Raw genomic sequence first — 23,135 nt, forward strand, 5'->3', positions numbered from 1 at the left:
GCCATGAGACATCCTGCTGTAGGCCCCCAGGGTCCCTTGCCATTACCATGGCCCTGGGCCTCCCCGTTCAGGGTGTGGAGGTCCTGGGGAGATCACCTGGACCCACCTTTCTCCATGGATAAGCCATTGATGGGGGACAAAGCAAGGGGCAGGGGTTGAGTAAGGGAGAGGCTTGCCTTGCATATAGATCCGGCCCCAGCCCCAGTTTTGGAGGCTCCCAGCAGCCCCACCCCTGTCTTTCTGATGCTCTTCCCTGGGCAGTGCCTCCTAGCACCCACCACGCCTTGGGCTGCCCAGACCTCATGACTGTGGCCCTGCCTGTCTGGCGCCCCACAGCCCCAACTTCCCTGGCACAGAGCAGCTGGGGGAGGGGGTTGTGGGGAACAATCCCAAAGGCCATTAAGCCTAGCCATTTACTCGGTTCCTGAGCCAGTGCTGGGGGAAGTATATTTCACAGGTGATTTCCAGACTGGTGGCATATGGAGGCCATTACTCTAAAAAGAAGCAGGATGGGGACTTCATGGGGCCATCTAGAGGGCCCTGGAGCTGTGGGCCCTGATGCATATGCCTGCTGTGTGGTAGAAAGCCTGGTTCTGGGGATTATAAAGGGAACCCCATATGTCACCTTGTTTGTGCCTCAGTTACCTCATCTTTAAAATGGGATCACATTTCCTATGTTTCATAGTTGTAAGGATGGAACAGCCAGTCATTCGGCCAGCATTTTTTGAGCACCTTCTGCCTGTCAGGTGCTGTTCTCAGATGATATTCTAGTGACAATATCCGTGTCAAAAAACACCAGGAAAATGGCGAGTGCTTTGCACTTGTTGGCACTTCTTGCTAGGGGGGTGGTAGAGGGGCTGCAGCAGGAGGGAGTTCCCATGGAGCTGAGGGAAGAGGTGTCAGGGGGTGGGGTGGGGTGGGTAATAACAAAATCCCCAGCCTCTAACGTTTGTTGTGCTGAGCCTCAGTACTCTCTGCTGCCCTCACCCTGGGGTCAAGATTGCAAGATACAAAGTATAGGACAGTGTCAGGATGCCAGGGCCAGGAGGCTCCGCACCCGGGCCCAGTTGTGACGGGTACTGGTTCGTTTCTGTGGAGTGAATGAAGGAAATCAGTTCCTGAGAGACTGAGCTCCCACTGAAAGAGGCCCCGCTTCCCTGGGCACAGCCGTCTCACTGCCCTTCCGTCCAGTGTGTGGAGGTACTCCCATGTACGAGGGTAGGAATTCTGCAGACCTCGGTGTGGGAGCAGCCTGCCTTGGTGCCCACGGTCAGTCTGTGGGTGCTCATGGGGCATCACTGTGTGTGGAGCCCACTGCTGGGCCTTACATATGCTGTGCCCTCCGTTTGGATCGGCTTCCTGCTCTGTGGTGCCACCTTCACCTGGCCAACCCCTCGGCCAGGTCAGGCCCCTTCCCATGCATCCCACGCATCCTGTCCCCAAGGCTTGCTGGACTCTTCTTCTCATCAGGCCGCAATCCGGATCAGATATCAGCTTCCTCTGCTTGGATTCCAGGCTCCCAAGGGCAGGCCTGCATCTGCCCTGCTTGCTGCCAAATCCCTTCCAGGTGCCCATAGTGGGTACATAGTTACCATTGGAATGAATGCATGAGTGAGTGACTGACTGACTGGGTGGGGAGTGAGCAAGCTAGTTGGGAATTTACAGAAAGTTGGAAGCACCTGCAAAGTATTTTTGCCAGTAATGAGACCTGCTGGTTCAGCCACCTGCCTCCCCTTAAGCCAATCCTGAGGCTCACCAGGCAGGGTGGCTCCTCTCGGACTGCGGAGGCCAGAAAGGTGTGGTAACTGGGGCTACACTAGAAGCCCCTTCCTCGTGCAGCTGTGGATCCCTCACAGCCTGCAGAGGGGATTTGCACTGCTAAAGGATTCACCACAGAGAGTAACGGGTTCATGGTGTGTCAAGGCAGGTTGAGCACTCACATTCCATTTACATACAGCTTGGCATACTCTGAGGGTCCAGGCACTAGCAAGAAGCAGATCCCAGAGGAAGCGGGCATTCTCCCCATACCTGGCTCAGGCTCCCTGGTGGGGGCATTGGAGGGAACTGGGGCTCTGCCCTGCTGCGACAACGTTCCTACAGCAGGATAGCCCTGACGGGGTATAAGGAAGGACTTCCCCATTGCACTTAGCTTTGACTTGCTTGTGGAGGCAGTGAGTTCCTGAGGTAGCCCGCTTCTCAAAGTTGGAAAAAGCTGTATATGAGGGGCGGCCCTTACCTGCAACCAACTTCCTGTTTGGCTACTGGAGTCCACCTTAAGGTTAAGGAGGCCTGACAGCCTAGGGGACAGGGCCGTGGCTGAGTTGACTGGGTTCAGATTCTGGTTCAGCAATGTGGTCCCGGGCAAGTTGCACCATCTCCACAGGCCTCAGAGTGCTCATCCGTGAAGTGGGCATGAACTGGCCTGCGCCTGGCCGAGGTACCATCGCTGCAGTGGAAATCACACGGAGCGCCCAGTGCACAGGCGCTCCACGTCAGCATTGCCTTTCCCTGGTGCTTGGCTGCCTGCTGAAGTGGGGGCCCCTTTCCCAGCCCTGTCTTCCAACTTCTGTCCTACTGCAGAGTGAGGTGGTCAGGGCAGGCCAGTCTGGTAGGGGGAAGATGTTCCGGTAAATTTATCCCCAGGTGTTTCCAGAACTCTTTTTGGCCAGGCTCCAAGCTAAGCTCTGTAGGAAGCTTGATGATGGGACTAGACTGCAGCCCCAGCCTGAGATGAGGCTTGGTAAAGTGTGGTGAGAACTGTGGCTTTGAGAAGAGGGTGGGGGAAACCTAGGAAGGCTTCCTGGCAGAGGTGACTTGGCCAGGTAGAAGAAGGACAAGGCCAGACAACAAAACTGGCCTTGATGGGTTGAATTCTGTCTTTGCTTGGCCTCTCCTCTGTACATGGATGTCCTTAGGGGGCCTGTAAGCTTCCACAGAGGATTCTGCTCTGAGGGGGAACAGAAGACCTTGAGGGGGTCTCTGTCTTCCTCAAGGCAGGAGGCCATGTTGAGGACTCACACAGAGGACAGCTATTTGTGGCTTAGCGAGGATTTGACTCATGCTGGGGGGTGGGGAGGATGTGCAGGAGGGGAGATGGGGGTGTGTGAATCACCGAATCAGACCAGAATGGTTGGTGACACATGGACAGGGTCTGTCCTGCCACCTCTAGTCCAGCTTCATCTCCTGGTATGGGGCAGGAACAGAAGGCTGTAGCTCCTGGGTTCCTCCCTGACCCACTTGGTGACCTCCACAGGTGTCCCAACCCTACTGTGCTCTCTGAGATGAGGCCTGGACATGGCTCCCCCATTTTAGCACTGACTGGGCACACAGGGACTGCAGCGATGTTCACCTCCTGAGAGCCGATCATTCTGAGCCTCAGCTTACCCATTTGTGAAATGGGCCTGAGCAGGACTTGTGTTCCCATCGTGCCTGACTACCTGGGGAATGTGCTGGGGAGAGGAGGTGTTGCAGACCCTAAAATGCCCATAGTCTGTGGCCAGGGTGGGTGGTTCCAGGCCTGGAGAACCCTGGATTCCCCTTCTAGATTCCTGTCACTGTGTCCCTGGCCTGGACCCTTTGCCTTGCCCCTGGGAGGCCCAGGCTGGTTTGTTAGTGCCTCTTGCTTACTGCTATATCCCAGCTCTAGACTTCTGAGAAATTCACAAACAGTGAAAACTGGTGCTGGCACCTTGGCGACCCCTGAGCCTCAGTTATCAGGGCAGTTGCTGGTTTTACCCTGGGCCTCAGGAAAGGGTTCTCCCCCCACCCTTGCATAGTGAGCTGTAAGTCACTGTTATCATGTGTGGTTGCCTGTCTCCGTATCCTAGGAGTTTCTCAGTAGAGTGCAAAACACAGGAATAAACTGAGTGCTGGGTGGTGGGAGCTACTGAGGTCCCTATGGGCCCTGAATCCAGATACTTGAGAACAGCCTCAACGTTTGTAATGGTTATTTACTCAATATGGAGTCATGTTTTACAGCGCTACCTTCTAAAATACATTTATATTTATAACTACCTTACCAGTTACATATTAGGGCTCCACATAGTTTTTTGTTAGAAAAATAAAAGGTGAATGATCTTGCTGCTGGAGCAGTTTGAAAACCACTAGGGTGGCTCAGTTTTGTCAGTCCACAGATGGGAAACCGAGCCACAGACAGGGGAGCAGGTGAGCCTGCGCAGAGCCCATGGACTCTGGTCCCGGGAACCAGAACCCAAGTGTGCAGGAGAGAGCTCCATGGGTGGGGGTGGGGGAGGGTGCAGGTGCTGGGTGGCTGGTGTTTAGGGACAGGGTGGCAGAGATAGAGTGGAGGATAGCCCAGGTCTGGGTCACTCTTCCTCAGCACTTTCTTCTTGCTTCCTGGAAGAAGTGGCTGCTCCAGCGCCAGGGCCTTCAGGGAGAGCCATGAATTATGCACGGAAGCCACAGGCCTGGGCAGGCCCTTCATAAATGAGCCTTAATAATTCATATGGAAAGGAGCCAGGGGAAGGGAGGGCCTCCTGGGCCAGCCCTGGGGCAGCCACCACACTGCCAACCTCTCCGCAGGCTCCTCCTGCCCACCCCGCCTGCCTACTCAGTGGCCGGCCACACGCAAGCTGGGCAGGAGGGCTGGGAGGTCAGCAGGACTCTGGGGAGGTATATTCACTCAGCAAATGGCCTGTTCTTCCAGGCTGGAGAGCAGGAACCTCCTGGCTCAGGGCTCACAGCCCAAGGCAGAGGCTAACAGTAAGCAAGAGGGAGAATGTCTGATGAAATACTAGCCAAAAGAATCACCCCAGGAGGGGACATGGAGATCAGTTGCTGCTGGTGGGGTGCAATTTCAAATGGAGGGGCAAGGAGGTCTTCACGGAGCAGGTGACGTATGTATGGAGACCGGAAGGAAGTGAGAGGCCCTTGGACTTCCGAGGAGAGACTGTTTCAGGCAGAGGGAACAGCATGTGCCGAAGCCTGTGCAGGGACTGTAGGGGCGTGTTCAGACCACACCAAGGGGTGAGGTCAGGGAGGCTACTAGGGGTGCGGCCACTGGGTGGACTTGGGCTTTCCCCTAGTGCGACGGAGTTGACAGAGGAGGGACATGACAGCAGGGCACTCCAGCCTTGTGTAGAAGGGAACAGACTGGGGAGGCAGGTGCCAGGCAGAAGGTGGAGGCTGGTGAGTGAGTTGGCAGCTGCAGAGGTGCAGGAACCCTCACGAGTGCCCGGCCAGGGAGGCAGTCGGCAGTGGGTGGATTCGGGCACATTGCGAGGGTGGAACCTGTAGCACTTGCTGATAGATTGGATGTGGGTGTGAGAGAAAGTGGGTTCTAGGTCACCCCAAGTCTTTGATCTGAACCAAGGGAGCTGCCATCAGCAGAGGCAGGGAGTGGGGAGAAGAGGTGGAGACGGTCCCAAGGGACTCTCAGGATCTTGTTTTGGACACTTTCAGTTCGAGAGGCCCCTTAGCCACACCCGCAGCTGGGCGTTGAAAACTGATGTTCTGAGTTGAGGTATGTGCAGCCTGACAGGTGCTTGTGACCTCTGTGACCTGGAGCACATCACTCAATTGTTCTGTGCCTCAGTTTCCCTCTGAGGGTTGTGGGTAGTGATCTGGCTGCTCTGCAGGTGAATTAAGGCAGTGCAGTGAGATCCCTGGCCTGTCACCACTGGCTCAGGCCTCAGGCAGGGAGGGCTTCCATCAGATCCCTTGAGATATGGATCCCTAAATGGTCCATGGAGGCCTCAGGCTACCCCTCCTTGGTTAGAGAGGGAAACTGAGACCCACAGAAGCCAAGAAGCAGAGCCAAGTGGGCCGCCTGGGGTCTCCCATTCCTGGGTAGTGCTGCTACCTGGCTCCAGGCTGTGCTGCTTCCCTTCACTCCCCGCAACCCAGTAGGCTGCTATGAGTAAATATTGGGCTGGACCTGGTGCCCTAATTAATGCCGGAGGATGGCTTACCGTTAGTCTGAGGGGAAGGCACAGACTGCTGCCTCCCAGCAGAGCACCAATTAGAAGGAAAAGCTCTTTCTTGGTAAAGAAAGGGAAGGGATAGCCCTGTAATTAATAACCTCATGAAGGACCAGGAATTATCTGGGCAGGGTCCCAAGGCACGTGTGGTCAAGGGAGATGGCTTTGGACCCATTCATGCTTTGGCAACACCTGCCCCTCCCCAGGTCCTCAGGATCTCCAAGGTCCCTGTGCTAACTGGGCTGCCTTGGCTCCTATGTGCATGAGATGAGTGGGTGAGATGGGGATGGTGCTCCTGGAGGCATCATGCTGCTCATTCTAGGGTCCCTTCAACTGAATCAGAAATAGGTTGAAGATGGGCCAGCCCCTTTGAGTTCTGTGCCTCGGTTTGCCAGCTTGTGAAGTGGTGAGGGGCTAGCTGGGGAGCCTTACTCTACCATGAATCAGCTGAGCAAGCATGCTTCCCTGTCACTCTGGCCTCAGTGTCCCCTCCGTGGTCTTTGTAGTGTGAGGCCAGTGATGATTTGCTCCCACATCTGAAGGCACTGTAATCTCGTGGCCCAGGTGGCCTCTGGGGAGTGAGTGACCTCGGCTAGACTGTTGCCGTCTACCAGCCCTGTCATCTTTGGGAGGTCCTGCCCTGGGCTTTGAGCCCCCAAAGCTGCCAAAACCTGAGAGTCTTCTCTCTTGCATGGACAAGCAGGAAGGAAGATCTGGTCACAGGAGGCCCTGCCCTTCCCCAGGGCTCCTTGGACAAGGCACCCCACCAGGTCTCTGCTGCATTGGGTCTCTAGGGGCAGTGCAGTGGGGGCTGCAGCCCACCTGGAGGCCACAGTCTAAAGAGGAGGCACAACCATCCCACACTTAGGGAGCTGCAGGCTTGAGGAGGGAGGCTGGACTGTGGTGAGAGCAGTCCCGCCTTCTGGATGGGCCTGTGTGCCATGAGTGTGTGCGGCAGCCATCACTGCTAGCATCCCACATGTGGGGCTGTGGTTTCCACTTACCTCCTCTTTGGGTCCTTGGAGGTGAAAGGAATGATGAACTTTATCTCCATTTTCCAAATGTGGAAATGGAAACCTAATAGGAAAAGTCTAGTTCAAGGTCTTGCAAAAGCCAGGGCTAGATCTAGGCACTCAGTACACTCAGGCGCTAGGTACAGAGGGACATCCACCGGAGTGGTCAGAGAGGACTCCCCAGGGAAGGTGGCCCAGGAGATGCCGCCATCCTGGAGTGCAGCCTTGAGCTTCCTGCTGTTTGCAGCAGGGCGAGGGCCTAGGGGAGGGACCAGTCTTGTTCCAAGCCCTGCTTCAGCTGCTTTCGGAGCTTGGAGTGACTGCTGGGGGAAGCAGTCTTCTCCAGGCTGGGATGGGGGAGTGGCCTGCTTGCCTCCCCAGCCTGTCTGTCTTTCCCCTTCAGAAGACTGCAGAGGTGCTGAGGTGGGAGAGGTAGCAGGCCAGTGGAAATAACCAGAATAATTAAATAGCACTTTATATTTTATAGTTTTTATTTTTATTTTTATTTTTTTGAGACAGTCTCGCTCTGTCACCCACGCTAGAGTACAGTGGCATGACCTCGGCTCACTGCAGCCTTGACCTCCCAGGCTCAGTGATCCTCCAACCTCAGCCTCCCGGGTAGCTGGGACTACAGGTGTATGATACCACACCCAGATAATTTTTGTATTTTTTGTAGAGACGGGGTTTCACCATGTTGCTCAGCCTGGTCTCGAATTCCTGGGCTCAAGCAAACCGCCCACCTCGGCCTCCCAAAGTGCTGGGGTTACAGGGGTGAGCCACCAAATAAAGCTGGCCTGCACTTTATTTTAAATTGTTGCCTTCCCCAGAGCTGGGAGAATAATTGGCCAGCCTATCATGAGAGAAGCAAGAGACCTGGGACCCCGCCATTGCCAAGTTTGCTTCACCGTGCACTTGGCAGCAGTGGCCTTCGCTGTCCCTGCTCTCTCACACTCCTCACCTGCCCCAGCCTCATCCTGTCCTGTCATCCAGCCCTCCTGCTTCCCCTGCTGCCCACCCCTAGTATCCACCCCTCACTCCCTCACCCAGCACAGTGGCTGAACTGCCAAGCTGAAGGGAAGGCTGCAGACTGATTGTAGGTGCCCAGTGGAACAGGGTTTATCCAGACAGGCCATCTGGGAGAGGCAGCAGGGTTTTGAAGACAAAAAATGCCTCCATGTGAGTGGTGAGAAGGCCCACAGAGGCAGCGCTCCGGCGTTCAGAGCCCCTGGCTCCCTTCCAGGCCTTGGCCCTTCCCAGGCCTGCCCCTGTCTGCTCTTGAACAGAGCCCCTGCCCCATCCTTTCTTGCCCCTCTACTGGGTCCAGCTGCCCACACCCACCCGTGCCCTCTGAGGGTGAACCTGCTGTGTCACCTGTCTCTGGTTTTTTGATTTGTTTAATTATAGATGAGTTTTCTGCATAATTTATTCCAAAAGCCTGGATTATACTGTACAATTAAATCACATTCTGATCAACAACTTCACATATAAAATTAACAACTGGCAACAGTTTAATCTGTGCTGCTGCATCTGCACACGGACTCTTCTCCCTTTTCCCCATCCCCTCCTCCCCTTCCTCCCCCTTCCTCCCCCTTCCTCCCCCTTCCTCCCCTTTCTTCCCCTTCCTTCCCTTCCTCCCCCTTCCTCCCCTTCCTCCCCTCCTCCCCTTCCTTCCCATTCCTCCCCTCCCGGTTCCTCCCCCTTCCTCTTTACCCTCCCCCTCCCCTGAGCATTTGCAGCTGCCCCTAAGCTGGAGGCCCCCACCTGAATGCGCTGCAGTTTGACATGGGGCCTCCCCAGCCTTCTAGCTGGGGTCTCAATGATTCTGTCTGCTAAAGGGGTCCTCAGCTGCAGCTCTTCACCCCACGCATAGATGATGTCACTCCCTTGCCTGATAGTGATATCCCCTCTCCCTCCCCAACTCCTCTTGGTTCTGAACCATGCCCTGGAAAGCAAGGCCTGGCATCCTGCAACACAGGGTGGCATCTTCTTACCTGCAGAGCTGCCTCAGCCTGCCAGGACTCTTCTGCAGCGCCCCTTCCCCACAAGCCTCCGCACCCCCCACACAAGCTTTCGTAGGCATCCTGAGCCCTCAGTGAGTCCTTAGATCTTAGGGGAGGGGCTGTATTGCAGGAGCTGCTAACCCTCAGGGGACTGCCCAGTAAAAACCTGTGGATTTGCCTGTTAAAAACTATTCAGCCAGTCGTTATTACCCCCGTTTACCAATGGAAAAGCTGAGGTTCTGAGGGACAGAACTCTTCCAGGTCACACAGCGGCAGAAGTGCCTTTCCCCTGAGGCTTCCCAAAGGCTACAATGTCCTGGAAAGATGGGGTCATGGAACAGATGGAGTCAGGACAGGTCTGCTTCTCTCTTAAGTATGTGACCCTGTACCCATCCTTGCCAGGGGCTTCAATTTTCTTGTCTGGGAAATGGAGCCACAATGTGTTCATCTCCCTAGGGTCGGGCACATTAGAGGACGTGACTTGGTCCCTAGTCTCTTGTGCCCACACCAGTCGTTAAGCCACTGCAGCCCCTAGATGCCTGCGTCTCCTCCTGGCCACTCTCCCCTCACTGTCTTGTTAGTTTGGCACTTAGAAGCACTTAGGGATAAGCAGTGTCATCTCTATGAAAAGCATGGAAAATTACAAAGATGTGGGGAGCCAGCAGGTCTACCTCCCTGTTGGGTATGTGGCCTGTGGGCAACATTGTCTGGTCAGGGAGGCATTGGCTGAGCCAGGTACTTGATTCCAAGCAGAGGGAAGTTGGGCAGGATTTGATCAGCTTACCTTTGACCCAGTGGGGGCAGGGATTCCCATGTATCCCTTGTCTTTCCAAGGCCCTCTCGCTTCTGCTGGAGTGAGTACGATTGCCTGGCCAGGGTTGGACCTGGCTTGGTGGGTGGCTTCTCCGCCACAAGGCAGGAACAGTGCAGGTACATAGTCAACTCCTGGCCCCCTCAGTGCCTCTGTGTCACCCTTGGAGCTGGCACTGGGACACTGGCCAAATCCTAGAACCCACAAAGTTGCATCTCTGTGACAATGGAATGAATTATTTTCTTTTTAACTCTGAGACACGCATATTGCCTCCTAATTGAGTTTGATTTAAGTGAATAATCAGAGTAACTTGTTTTCCCTGGCACTGTGCTGATGGGCAATGTGCTAGGCCTGGGGTCTGCCCAGCAGGTCCAGGATGCCAGGCAAAGGGCCGGAGCCACCCCTAGACCTTGGGAGGAGGTGTGTGTGGCCTGCTGTGTCATAGCAGGCCAGTTCCTGCAGCCCATAGCAGAGCCTAGAGCTACTCAGCCTCAGGGTGGGAGTGAGGAGACTGTGCGTAAGACAGAGAGACAAGGAGGGAGGGAGAACGAGCGTGTATGTCTTGGGGAAGGATTGGACTTTATCCTGAGACTTGGCTCTTCTAAAAATTATTTTAGTGTTGAAATAGCCTTTTTAGATGAAATGACGATGATTATAATAATGTGTTGTCTGAGCAAAATAAAACTTGGCATCCATGTCTCTTCTCCCAATTAATTTTCTTTTACTTAACTGTGAAATCCTAGAAGCAGAGACCTATAGACATACTAGAAGAGTCAACAGCCTGGGGTGGAACCAGTAATGTGCTGGTAAATGTTTACAATTTGCTCTCCAGGGGGAAAAACATGGTTTCTAGCATTTGCCAATTCCCGTGGTACAAATATTCCCACCATGACCTATTTCAAGCTCCCCAGGTGACGGTACCGAATGCAGAGTTGGGAAGAGGTGCACAGAATCAGCTTTTGTGAGTCAGCTCTTGTGACTCCAGCACACTTCTGGGGCAAGTCCTGTGTTCACTAATTCCTGGATAGGTGACCTTGGGCAGTTCAGTTGAACCCTCTATGCCTCAGTTTCCTTATCTGTAAGGTGGGATGATAATGTTTGCTTCTTTACGAGGACTGAAGCAAGAAAGTAGGTGGTATGCTGGCAGTGCACCTTATATGTAGTGGATGCTCATGCACATATGAGTCCCAGGAAGGATTGACTGGCATTTTGTCCTCTACACCAGTGAGTGGCTGAGGTCAGGGTCAGGGCCAGGGCAGAGCTAATGGTTCCCTTCGGGGATCAGATCCTCACTCTGCCCATTTGTCTGCCCCCTGCCTGGCTGACTGTGATAGCTCATCCCAACGTTAACCCCCAGGGCTCCATCGCAGAAGCACGAAGGAGCCATCCGCTATGTTGTCCACCTATAGCCAGGCCCAAGAGATGAGTGCCTGGTGGACAGGTGCCAGGGATCACGCAGGCTGTCAATTTTCTGCTGCCCTTTGCCCTCCCCAGGCTGGCGGCTGAGGCCTGCTTGCCCTTCTTAGCTCAGCCTGCAGCCTGGCCTCCTCCCGCATTCAGGGTTAGATTCTCCCCTGTGGTGGGGAGCGGAGGAGGGAATCTGGCTGTGGCTCAGCCAGCAACAAGCCGAAGCTAATACCTCTTTCTTTTGATGTTGATTTTTTTTTCCATCATGGTCCTGACATTCAGCTTGGCAAATTGCAATTAGTGATCTGCCTGCCTCCTGCTCTGAGTTCCCATGCCAACCGACCCAGGCACATACAGTGGCATGGGCCCAGCCCCCTAGTCACAGGCTTGAGTAGGGGAGGCGGGGCAGGAGGCCAGGTAGAGGCTTGGGCTCCTCTGACCCATGGAGCCAGAACAGCACTGGAGGAGGCAGCAGGCCCAGGGAGTTGGGGCCAGATGCAATCTTCTGGACCCCATGGCTCCCGGGGTACCTCCAGAGGCTGGGGAGCTGACATCACCCTGCCCCTACTGTACCCTGTGGGCTGTGTTTGACCCATGGCTTATTTAAATCTTCATGGTAATTTTTTTGTGCGCCTTTCCTGGAAAGGCCTTGGTCTGTAAAATGGGAGTGTGTCAAGTGGGATGGGGAAGTTGAGATACCTTTTCAGATGCATGAGGGCATGGGTCTGTGTGGTTCTCTCTGGCTGGCTGCTGGCAAGGTCTAGTGTGGTTTTGCTGGCCTGATCTGGCTCTGCTTAAGGGTGTAGGTCACACATCTGAACCCAGGCGAGGCCTTGCCCCAGACTCCTTCCCTCTTCCAGGCTGTGGGTCTGAGAATAGAGGGCCATGTGACCAACTGTCCATCCTGTCCACTCACAAAGATCCCTGTGCAGCAAGCACCCTTGACTTACCTATTCTCATGTGTTTTTATAAGACCCTGAGAGGTGGCCCCAAATTATCCCTGTGTTCCGGAGAAGGAAGCTGAGATACAAATGGGTTAAAACAATCCCAGGGTGGTACCAGTGTGAGGGAGACCTGCTCAGGATGTGGCTCAGGTGGATTGTGGGGCAGGATGGTCTGCAGTGGACTCATGAGTGGGTGGTTCCTGCTGGACATCCGGCAATGAGCCTCGGGTAAGCGTCTGTCTATCAGGGTGTTGGGTAGGCAAGGGCTGCCTAATCTGGAACTCTCCATGTCCACTGCTCAGGTGAGACCTTCAGGGGCAGGGACCTGCCCAGTTACACAATGACTTGGTGACAGCAGTGTTCCCTCCCCTTCCCTAGGCCCCACCTGGCCTTGGAAACAGGAGGCTCCAAGATCCAGCAGACCTCACTCCCTGAGGCTCTGTCATGTCCCCCTCCTCTGTGGTGTCCAGAAGTCCCCATGTTCAGAGCAGCTACATCAAGGGCTGGCTCTTCACAATGAAAAGTAGCCTCACTGCAGGCTTCTCCAAGCTGCTGAGCTCCTTCAGCACATCCACAATGCAGTCCTCTCTCCTCCCTGCCACCCCACAGTGCATGAGGAGCACCTGGGCCACTGGGTCTGGACTTCAAAGGGGAATCGCAGGCACTTGCTGGCTCCTTGCTGTGGGTCCTCCTCTAGTGAAAATTGGGGTGTGAGTGGATGGCTGCCCCTGGTGCCCCCGGGTGGCTGGGGCGGGGCTGTGCCAGCTCTGGGCGGGCCCTCCTGACACCTCTGTCCTCTCTCTGCACGCAGGATGCAGCACTGGGCCCGGCGTCTGGAGCAGGAGGTCGACGGCGTGATGCGGATTTTTGGAGGTGTCCAGCAGCTCCGTGAGGTGAGCCTGGTGCCATTTGCTGTCTCTTCAGGGACCCTCTTCCAAGGGAAGGGGGAAAGCTTCCGAAATAAGGAGTGAGAAAGATTTGGTTTAATGGAGGTCCTGGTGTGGTGAGACCTGATGGGCCCATGGGGGCAGGTGGGGACATGACTGGATGGGCAGCGCTCCTCTGGGGCCTGGCCTGCTCTTCCTGAGGCAATGATCGGAGCCACCACCTGGCTTGGACGATGACCCTGTTGCTGAAAGGGATTTGGAGCTTTTTGGGCTTTCGGGAGGGAGAGGTCTGTGTCTGAGGCACACCTAGTGTGGGAGCCCAGGCCCAGGAGGGGTCAGTGGACACAGGGGTGAACAGGAGCTGAAGGAATCCAGGAAACAATGGGATGGCCGGTCCGCACCAGCCTGAAAGCAGTGCTTGAGGCGCTGTAGCAGGAGACAGTGGAAATCCCATGCCTGGCGGGATGAGGGATCAAGGTGCGGGAGGGGTGATTGATTAGGCACCAGCCACCACATTCATCCTGGGAGATTATGTTAATGTTTGAAATAGTGATGTGAAGAGCAGGCCATCCGTCACCCCTGGAAGCTGCAAAATGTGCTGCTGTCAGGCCCCGGGCTCCTGAGCCATTGCTCTCTATGTGGAGATGCAGAGGCTGGGAGGGCCGAGCTCTTGGAGTGATGGAGCTGCGACTCCCAGGGTACGTGTGGTCTTTGAGGATCTTGTTGTCAGGGGCTTGGGCCAGGAGGTACTGACCAGAACTGAGCAGGGGATTAAATGGGGGTCTCCCACTGAGAGTTGCCTGGGAACCGCAGAGTAAGCTGACCTACTGTTGCTGGTCCAGTCAGGAGTCCAGGTCCAGGGTTTGGGGATTATATATCCACTGTGTTCCTGTTGTCCCTGCTGGTCAGGGCCAAGGTCAGCAGATGTAACCTCGGTGGAGCAGGGACCATGGGGCTTGTCCTCAATCCCTTCCTCACACTTAGCTTATAGCTGGTGCCCAGGAAGTGGGGGTGGCAGCTAGTGTGTTGACATTGGGCGTGGACGTAGGACCTCTGGCCCAGGCTGGGGCTGGTCAGGGGTGGCTAAGGACGTGGCAATGCCATGGGGAGGGAGAGTCCAGGTCTGGAGGTCTGTGTCCTCCCTGCCAGTGACCCAGCGACACTAAACACCCCTTTCCTGGTTGCTGGGCTTGGATTTCAGCAGCCTCCATCACACTCTCTTCCTGTGAACTCTCAATGACTCAGCCACACTTGGAGGCCGGCAGAGCTTTCCAGAGAAAGTGCTGTAGGAAAAGCTGTTCCGGAACAGGAGTCAATTTAGGCTCAGGAATAGCACCCAGCACTAACCAGGCTCCAAGTAGCCACTGCCAAGGATAGCTGTGTGGGCTAATGAAGGGATGATAGCTCCCTGATGTGTGCATCCAGCACCTTTCCAAGTTTCATATCGGGACATAAACTATACCCCACATCAGGAGTTAACTGTACTCCTCTAGTCAATAATCCTTCATGACTCAAACCTTTAGCTTGAGGTTGTTGTTTATTTTATACTTACGGGCAACTCAGGCTCTGAATATCTGGCAATGAGAAAATAATGTTCATATGTCATGCCTAAGGTCTGCCTGGACCAGTGACCTTGCTGGATTGTGAGAACCAGAGATGGAATCCCAGCTCAGCATACCATCATGTGCCCCTGGGTGAGCGCTGGATCCTCTCTGATCCTCATTCTTGACCCGTGACACGGCTGGGAAGTCTGACTGGAGGATGAAGTGGTGAAAACAGCAATGAACAGGGTGATACAGATACACCCCTTTTTTGGAAATCAAATTTGAGTTTCCCTCATTGATCATTTTCACTCCCAGGGATCATTTCCCTTCCTTTCTGATAGGACTTGAGAGATTCCAGACACTTTCATCAGTGAGCATGTCTCCCCCACCCTCTCCCGCCCAGCAGTCACCAAGGTGGTCATGCTGCTGGCTTGTAGCAGAGCTGGGGCATGGACCCAGTGCTCCTGACTCCTGTTCCAAAGTGCAGGTCCGGCTCTGGCTCCACTTCCCTTCGTGGCAGGGTGGACAAGATGAGCCTGGGGCAATAGGGAGCTGGGCCAGAGCGGGGCCATGCTCAGCATGGCAGGCAGGCAGGCAGAGAAGTGCTGACCTAGCGTCCCCGGCTCCTCCTGGCACTCTGGTGGAGTGCCTCTGCCTGCCGATGGCTGCCAGCTCTCCAGTGGCTCTCTGTCCTGCTCTAGTTTTCCTCGTCTGCTTCTTCAGCCTCTTACTTCTGACAGCTCTGGGGCTGTTTCTTGGCACAGGGCACTCTGGTGAGGTGGGTGTGGGAGTTGGGGGTTGAGGCATAGAGTTCTAGAGGAAGAGGGCAACCCTGTGGGAGCAGGAGGAGCCAACCGGTTGGCTCCCTAGCGCTCCACAACTCACCCCTGACCCCGACTGAGCCACCATTGCTCTCCAAATGCACACGAAGACAGTCCGTGTGCCCAGCCCATGCCTGGCTCTGATAGGTCAGGAGGATGCTTGGAGCAAAGCCCTGACCCAGCTATGATACTGCTGCAGACCCTGGCACCAGCTTTGCCAAGCTGACAGCCTCGGCCGCCACTGGGGCTGCTCCTCCTCAGCCCTCCTTGAGCTGATTCTGAGTTGCCCCCAAACAGCTGGGGTGATCTGGCATCTGGGCCCCTTGGCCTTCTTCCCCTCAAAGGCTGCCCAGCCTGCGTGCCCCCATCCTAGAGGCTGACCCACCCCCAGTAGCTTGGAGCCACGAGGGCTGGCAGCTGCCAGAGTGCAGAAACTGCAGACAGTAGCGTTTGGGAATGTTTTCCTTGCCTTGGCACTTTCCTTCTCCTGACCTCACCATAAACCCCATGGAGGCATGGCTGGGTACAGACTGGCCCATTTACAGGTTGAAACTGTGGCATACTTCTGTGGCATGGTGGGCACTCCCTGTGAAAACCCCATCTCATTTCCTCATCTAACATCACAGCTAGGGCATAGCTGGAGCTCTCCTTGTGGCCTGGTGCTCACGTGTTGTCCCCACCCCCACGCTTGGCCAGACACCCTGAGTCGCATCCTCTTGGGTTCCCCAGCCCAACTCTCCCCGCCTGTGGCCCACTCTTGCCCTGAATAGGCCGTGAAAATATAGACCCTACTGTGATCTCCCCCTGCAGAGCCCCTAGGGCCTGAGCAAGGTCTCTGGAGCCTCTTTTCCACTCTCCCCCTTCAGCACCATATTGTCCCATCCTGCGGGGAAAACAGAGAGCATATGCATGGGCTCTGAGCTCATTTACATAATGAGGTTGATCAGGATGAATAATTCATCAGTTGCCTGGGGGTGCATGGGGAATGGGGGTGGGGAGGATGTGGAGCTGGGACAGGTCTCCCCTCTCTGAAGCCCAGGTCACTCTGATAGGTACAGCCAGGAACCTACCCTCTTCTGGCTAGGTATCTAGGGTCCAGGGGGAGCAATGCTGGGAACCTGGTGGGAAAGCAAAGCAGGAGAGATTATAGTCAGACATGATGAAGAATCAGTTGGCTCCTGAGGCATGCCAGCCTGGGATGCATTCCTGACCTCAGAGAGACACCTTCCTTGGAGGATCTCTACAGAAGGAGAGAAGCTCCTCTGCCTGGGGTTAGGGCTAAGGCTAGAGCTGCCTGGCCAGGGCTGGGCTAGGAGCAGGAACCCAGGACAGCCATGTTTGGAGGCCACAGGCTACCCTTTGGGAAGACTCAAGCCAATTCTGGACCCATGGAAGCCTTTCCCAGTCCTCATCAACCACTCATAGCTTGCCTGCCAGTCAGGGCAGGAATGGTGTACAGCGTGACCCATGTCCTGCCTGCCTCAATCCCAGGATGGCCTTACCCCAGCTATATGCTGCTAGTTATTCCTGTGATCCTATCATACAAATGGGGAAACTGACACCCTGGCTGCTGTCTCCACCAGCCAATCTCATAGTGGATCCTTGACAGGCCAGTCCTGAGTGGTGGCAGGGGAGCTGTCTAGCAGAGGAGCTACCTGGGGCCACCACTCCCCCGGACTGCTGAGCCTGCATTCATAGAGAATGGGACCCCAGGACTTGGAAATCCCCAACCTGAGTCTTTTGTTCCCCTCCCCACTTCTGTGCTTCTCTGGACAGTCATGGTGATTCAGGTCAATGGTGTCTGTGTGTCTCCACTTCTTGTGGGTGGCCAGGAATGGCATTTTCCAACAGTGACAGCAGCACAGCCTTACTCCAGCTACTCCATCTTGTCTGCCCCCGCCATCTCTGTGCCCCGTCTGCTCAGCACTTCTCAGTAATGTGTAATTAATATTTGTGGAGTGCCACATCTGGAGCTGGCTCCCGGCATGGACCAAAATCTGGCCATGTCCAGGGCCCCTTTCCCGAGGGGCTCAGGTAGGTGGGACAGGGTCCCTCTGCAGGTGCCTTTGAGACAGGCCTCCCCCTGTCCCCTTCCACCCTCCTCCTCGGCTGGCACCACCAACTTCTGAAACACATGCACACTCACACACTGATTCTGGGGGTGCTGACTGAGGCTGCACTCTATTCCCATCTAGGGAGGGTACACCCTGGGCGGGTGCCCTCTGAGCATCTGGGCATCCCAAGTGGGGTTAGCAGTGCCCACAAGTGCCAGGGAACCTCAGAACCTTAGAGGGGCTGGAGCAGAAGAGGAAGAAGGAAGCTGGTGGGGAGGGGCGCCCAGAGGGCCAGGCAGGAGGAGCACAAGAAGCTGTTCCCCCTAGACCCCACAGAAGGTCCTTTCACCAGGGCACTGTGGTTAACATGTGCCCCCTGGAGACAGGCATGCAGCTACTTGGCCAGGTCCCCCAATGGCACAGGCTGTCACACTGACGCACCGAGAGTCAGGTGAGGGGTGGCCAGCATGGCACAGCCCCTCTGCAGGGCTCCTGCAGCCTCGGAGCCAGCATCTCCGGGCTCTGCATTTGCTCATCACGCAGCCTCCACCCCTCTACCCAGCCACCTCCTGGTGAGGCCCAGCGGCGCCCTCGTCTCCTGGTGTAGATGATGGGGATGTGGGGCGCATCAGGGTGGGGGGTGATGGGGAAGCGCGAGTGTGAAATATGCCGCTGGATAGGGATTGCTGTCACTTGCCTCCCTAAAAACGCACATATATTATTCTTTAATGGAAAGTTAATTGTCTTATTATTCCCTCCATATGGTCCTCTTGCTTGGCACCCAGTGGGGATGTGTGGGGCTAAAGGGGGGGCTCCTGGGAGGGTGTCTGAGACGTGGTGAGGCCGCTGCTCGAGCGTAATTGGGTAGAGAGAGGCAGATGCACAGGAACCTGACCAAAGCCCTGCCTAGACCCCCTCTGTGTCCCCCCAACCCAGCCTGCTCTCTACCTCTTTCTTTCCCAGGCCCTGACCTGGGGGCAGCCTCTTCTGGTACCCCCCTTCCCCGCCCACTGTAAAGTGTGGGAATGTTCTCTCCTGAGCACTGTGTGGGGAGACATAGGATTGGATGGGGAGTGGCTGTTGCCATCCTGACCTCCCCGCTGCCTCCTCCCCCCATATACACACACACTCTGTTGTTGCTGGCAGGAGAAAATGCCATTTTTGAGAAGCTTTTCTAAAACCATTTCATCCATGGCAGGCATCTGGCCTGGGCCAGCTGACTGGCTTAGGTCTCCCATATCCTTCCACATACCCTCATCAGAGAGGGGCTGTGTGGGCAGGGGAACTGTCCTGGGATGCCTGCCCCAGGGACCCTGGGTCATGTTGGCCACCCCTTCTGTGGCACCAGCCACCTGGAGCCTCCCCCACCCCAGTGGCTCCCCCAGGCTGCTGAGGGTGGGCCAGGTATGGGTCCCCTTCTCAGTCCCTTGTTCCCTGCCAGGCTTCCTTTCTTCCTGCCCCCTGGAATGAGGGTATTGTGTCAGAACAGCCTAGAGAAGGTAGAGATGCAGTGACTGGAAGGCCCCAGAGAGGCCTGGCTGCATGTGGGCCCCTGGCTCCTACAGTCCTGGCAGGGCAGGGCTGGGGCAGGGAACCCTGCTCTGAGGCTTCTGGGATTCTGAGCAGCCTCAGCAGGGAGTTGCCCCCCAGGTTTCTGTGGAGGCCATGGGTGCAGAGGGGCAGGTCTGTGGGGGCAGCATCTCTGGGTCGGATCAGCTGGTGGTGCAGTCATGGAGAGGGGCCTCCAGCTTCCAGCTTGTGCCAACAGGTCACAGAGGGTACTTCCAAGATCAGTTCCCAGGGGATGGGAACAGCTTGGAGTGGGAGAGAAGTGGCAGGAAAAGCTGTACCTTCTGAAGGTAGAACCTGCCTGTGGTCCCACAGCTGAGGCCAAGCTGGATTTGGATTTGAACCTAGGGCCTGTACCAGGGGCAGCAGCTGGATGGTGGGAGGTGGTGAAAGGATGAAGCAGACAGGAAGGGCAGCCACTGTGGGACCCGAGACATGTTGTCCTGCCTCTCTGAGCCTTGGTTCCCTCACCTGGGAAATGGGGATCCAAGCAGTACTGTCTCATGGGGTACCTGAAGATCTCAGGGGAGCAGGAGCAAGGAATGGCTGCAGGTAGCCCTGCATAAGTGTGGGGTGCCTTTGCCCCACCCCCACCCCCACAACCACTGTCAACTTCCTGCCCTTCCAGAGGTTGATCACAGTTTAGAAAAGTTCACGTGCTCAAGGTGTCCTTTCTGCTTGGTTCAGCCCAGGGTTTAGAAACTGGTCCCCTCATCTCTGCTGATCATGACACCTTTTAGGGACATCTCCCTAAGAGAGGCACAAAGGCCACCAAGCTGGAGCAGAGCTTGAAAAAACAGGGCCTGTGGACCAGGGAAGGGTAGGTGATTTCTTTGGCCGGAAATCCAGGGAGCTAGCTGCAGAGACGCTGTTGGGGAGGAGATGGGTGGAGGCAAAAGGAAGGGCCCCTTTACCCTGGAAAACTGTGAGTCAGTTTCTACAATCAGTCAACAAGTTGACACCTTGTTTCTCAGGCCCCATGGGCTTAAAGAAGGGGATGGACAGCTGGGTGTGGTGGCTCATGCCTGTAATCCCAGCACTTTGGGAGGCTGAGACGGGCAGGTGACTTGAGGCCAGGAGTTCGAGACCAGCCTGGCCAACATAGCAAAACCGCATCTCTACTAAAAATAGAAAAACTAGCTAGGCATGGTGGTGCATGCCTGTAATCCCAGGTACTTGGGATGCTGAGACAGGAAAATTGCTTGAACCTGGGAGGTGGAGGTTGCAGTGAGCTGAGATCACTCTACTGCACTCCACCCTGGGCAGCAGAGTAAGATTCTGTCTCAAAAAAAAAATTAAAAAAAAGAAAAAGAGAGAGAAGCAGATGGAATGGAGTAGGGGGTCATACAAAGCCACCCAACTCTGACCTGTGCCTAGATGTTGGCGTTGGGAATGGGGAAGTTAGTGGATAAGACAATAGAGTGGCTGAGGCCAGAGATGAGGATTGGGGGTTCTTGAGGGTGGAATCTCTCAGGATCTCTGGAAGTTTCTCTGTCTGGGTTCTCTGTCCCTCAGTTTAAGGAGGAGACAATCTCAGTGGCCATGAGCAGAACCTCCCTAGGCAGACAGCACTGCTCTGCCTGGAAGATTTTAGTCGCTAACCTTTGGCTTTGCTGCAGGGCCCTTCCCTGAAGTGAGGGCTGCTCAATCCTTCCATCTTGGGGATCAGCAAAGTTTGTCTGTGAAACTTTTCTAAAGCCCTGCGCACACACAGACACACACACACACGCATGCGCGCACACACACACACAGTATTCTGATGAACTTGCTGGTTCTCTTCAGAGGTCCCTAGGGAGGCTGGCCTTATAGCAGGACAGCGGAGGGTCAGTTTGAACTCAGCCCTTGCATCTATCTTTTTTTTTTTTTTTTTTTTTGAGATGGAGTCTCATTCTGTCATCCAGGCTGGAGTGCAGTGACGCGATCTCGGCTCACTGCAAGCTCTGCTCCTGGGTTCACGCCATTCTTCTGCCTCAGCCTCCTGAGTAGCTGGGACTACAGGCGCCCGCCACCACGCCTGGCTAATTTTTTGTATTTTTAGTAGAGATGGGGTTCCACTGTGCTGCCAGGATGGTCTCAGTTTCCTGACCTTGTGATCCACCCACCTCGGCCTTCCAAAGTGCTGGGATTATAGGCGTGAGCCATTGCGTGGCCAGCCCTTGCATCTTGTTGAAGAGTAGACAGGGTCTGCTGTCACCCCAACTGGACTCTGCATCCGTCTCTGAAAAGGGACAGGGCTGCCATGTCCAGAGCCGGAGGCTGGTCTGCATGTTCGAGGGTGGGAGATGGGGGTTGGAGACAGAGGGCTGAATGGGTTTCATGCTCAGCCCCCCCAGGGACAGTTGACCCAATCTGCATTCCTCCCCCAGCCTTCACTCCCTTCCATTGCTGGATCAGTGGCAGCCATGGGGACACTTGCCTCAGATTCGTGAAGCCCCAAGCACTTGGCGGAGGCAGAGAAGTAATTGGTTCTGACAAACCACAGCCAGCCCCAGGGGCGGCAGGAGCAGCATTCCACACAACCAGACAGGAGATGGAGGCTCAGCATGACCTCCCTCCACCTTCTCTTGAGTGTGGCTGCCCTCACCTTGTAAGTGGAGATTTTATGTTTGGAGAAAGTTACGGAGCCATAAACCTTTTCTCTTTCTTATATCTGTCTCCTTGGGACCCGACAGTTCTGAACAGAAGCTGGCCTGCTCCTTGGAGGTGGGAGAGACTGAGGCAAGGGTTGGCTCCTGAGCAGACCCCCTCCTTGTCTGTCTTTGGGTTCTCCTGAAGCAGGGAACCAAGTGACTGACCATCGGAGCTTGAGGACCTGATCTCAGTATGCAAGGGTGTGCTGTCTGGATGGAGAGGCAGGCTATGCACACACACAGGTGGGCAGGTGTGGACACTTGCCTGCAGGGTATGTCCATAGGTGTCCACAAGGCTGACACAGATGAGGTGCCCAGCTAGTAACTATTCAGTAGATGCAGAAGCAAAGCAGTAGGCCTCTGAGGACTGAAAAGGAACAGATCCGGGCTCTGATTCTGTCCCATTTGGCCTTGGGAACCATCCACCCCCATGGAGAAACTGAGATTAGTGCATCGGGGTTGACTGAGCCTTGATGCCAGATGCCCTAGGAGATGTGGCAGGCATGGGGCATCTGCCAGGACTCAGCCCCACATAGATGATCCCTGGATTACCCTTTATAAGGGTATGGAGGGCCCAGCAGCAGTGGAGAGGAGCTAGATGTGAGAGTGTGCTGGCTACCCAGATACTGGTCTGGAGCCAGGGAGGCTGGCCATTCCTAGAGTGACTTGAAGGCTTGGCCCAGGTGTGTGGCGCCAGGCCGGGGTAGCAAGGAGCCTTTCTCACGCCTTTGGGTGTCCTCCCCTTCACTCTCACTAGACCACTCAGCTTCTTCAAGTCCACTTGCCACTCTCCTCACTCCCCTCACCCCTTTACAGGCCTCTCCCCAGCTTTAAACCCAGCCCACAGCTCCCCTCCTCCAGGAATCCCTCCAGATCAATGCTGAGGCCAATGGTGTCTGATACTCGCTGCTGCCTTCAGCTTTTGCATCTTTCAGGTACAGAAAGAAGATGGGAGTTGCCAGGAATCTCTGGCAGGCCCAATCCAGTGTTCCCATCATATGGGGTACAGAGACCATGGCCAGAAGGCAGAGTGACGCCCAGGCTCTCGGGGAGTCCACCTGAATGCAGGCGGTCAGACTGGGAAGGCAGCTAGTCCTGGTGATTCTTGGTCCTGTGATCCACTGTAGACACAGTTTCTGACCTGCTGAGGCTCGTGTGAGATGGAACATGGGCTGATTATGGTGCATGAGAGATGCGTGGTGCTGCATGGGGAATGTGAGCACACATGCCTGCACATGGAGAAGAGAACAAGTGAACCTGTGTGTGTCAGTGCTGTAAGTAACATGTGAGCGTTTGTGTGTCCATAGATGGGAGTGGTCATAGAAGGTGAGCATGTGCGTGTGTGTGCACAAATGCGCGGTTCTGAGTGCTGCCTGTGGAAGTATGAGCAGACACACATTAGGGTAGGGTGAGACTGTAAGGAGGCAAGTGTGGAGAGCTGTCACCCGAGCAGGCGAGAACTACTTAGCTGATTAATTAGCAAAGCTGAGAAATCTCAGTTGTGGGGGAGGAGCAC

General features: G+C 55.4%; 1 protein-coding gene across 4 annotated transcripts in view; it reads left to right on the plus strand.

The window, feature by feature from the left end:
• CACNA2D2 (calcium voltage-gated channel auxiliary subunit alpha2delta 2) overlaps positions 1-23,135 on the plus strand; it is a 141,961-nt gene that overhangs the window by 13,645 nt on the left and 105,181 nt on the right. For all 4 annotated transcript variants that reach the window (XM_025375029.1, XM_025375031.1, XM_025375030.1 and 1 more), the window contains exon 2: positions 12,926-13,007. In XM_025375029.1, coding sequence (XP_025230814.1) covers positions 12,926-13,007 — 82 coding nt within the window. The remainder of the gene's footprint in view (positions 1-12,925; positions 13,008-23,135) is intronic.

This window comes from Theropithecus gelada, chromosome 2 (assembly GCF_003255815.1).
Source record: "Theropithecus gelada isolate Dixy chromosome 2, Tgel_1.0, whole genome shotgun sequence".
Taxonomy (NCBI): Eukaryota; Metazoa; Chordata; class Mammalia; order Primates; family Cercopithecidae; genus Theropithecus; species Theropithecus gelada.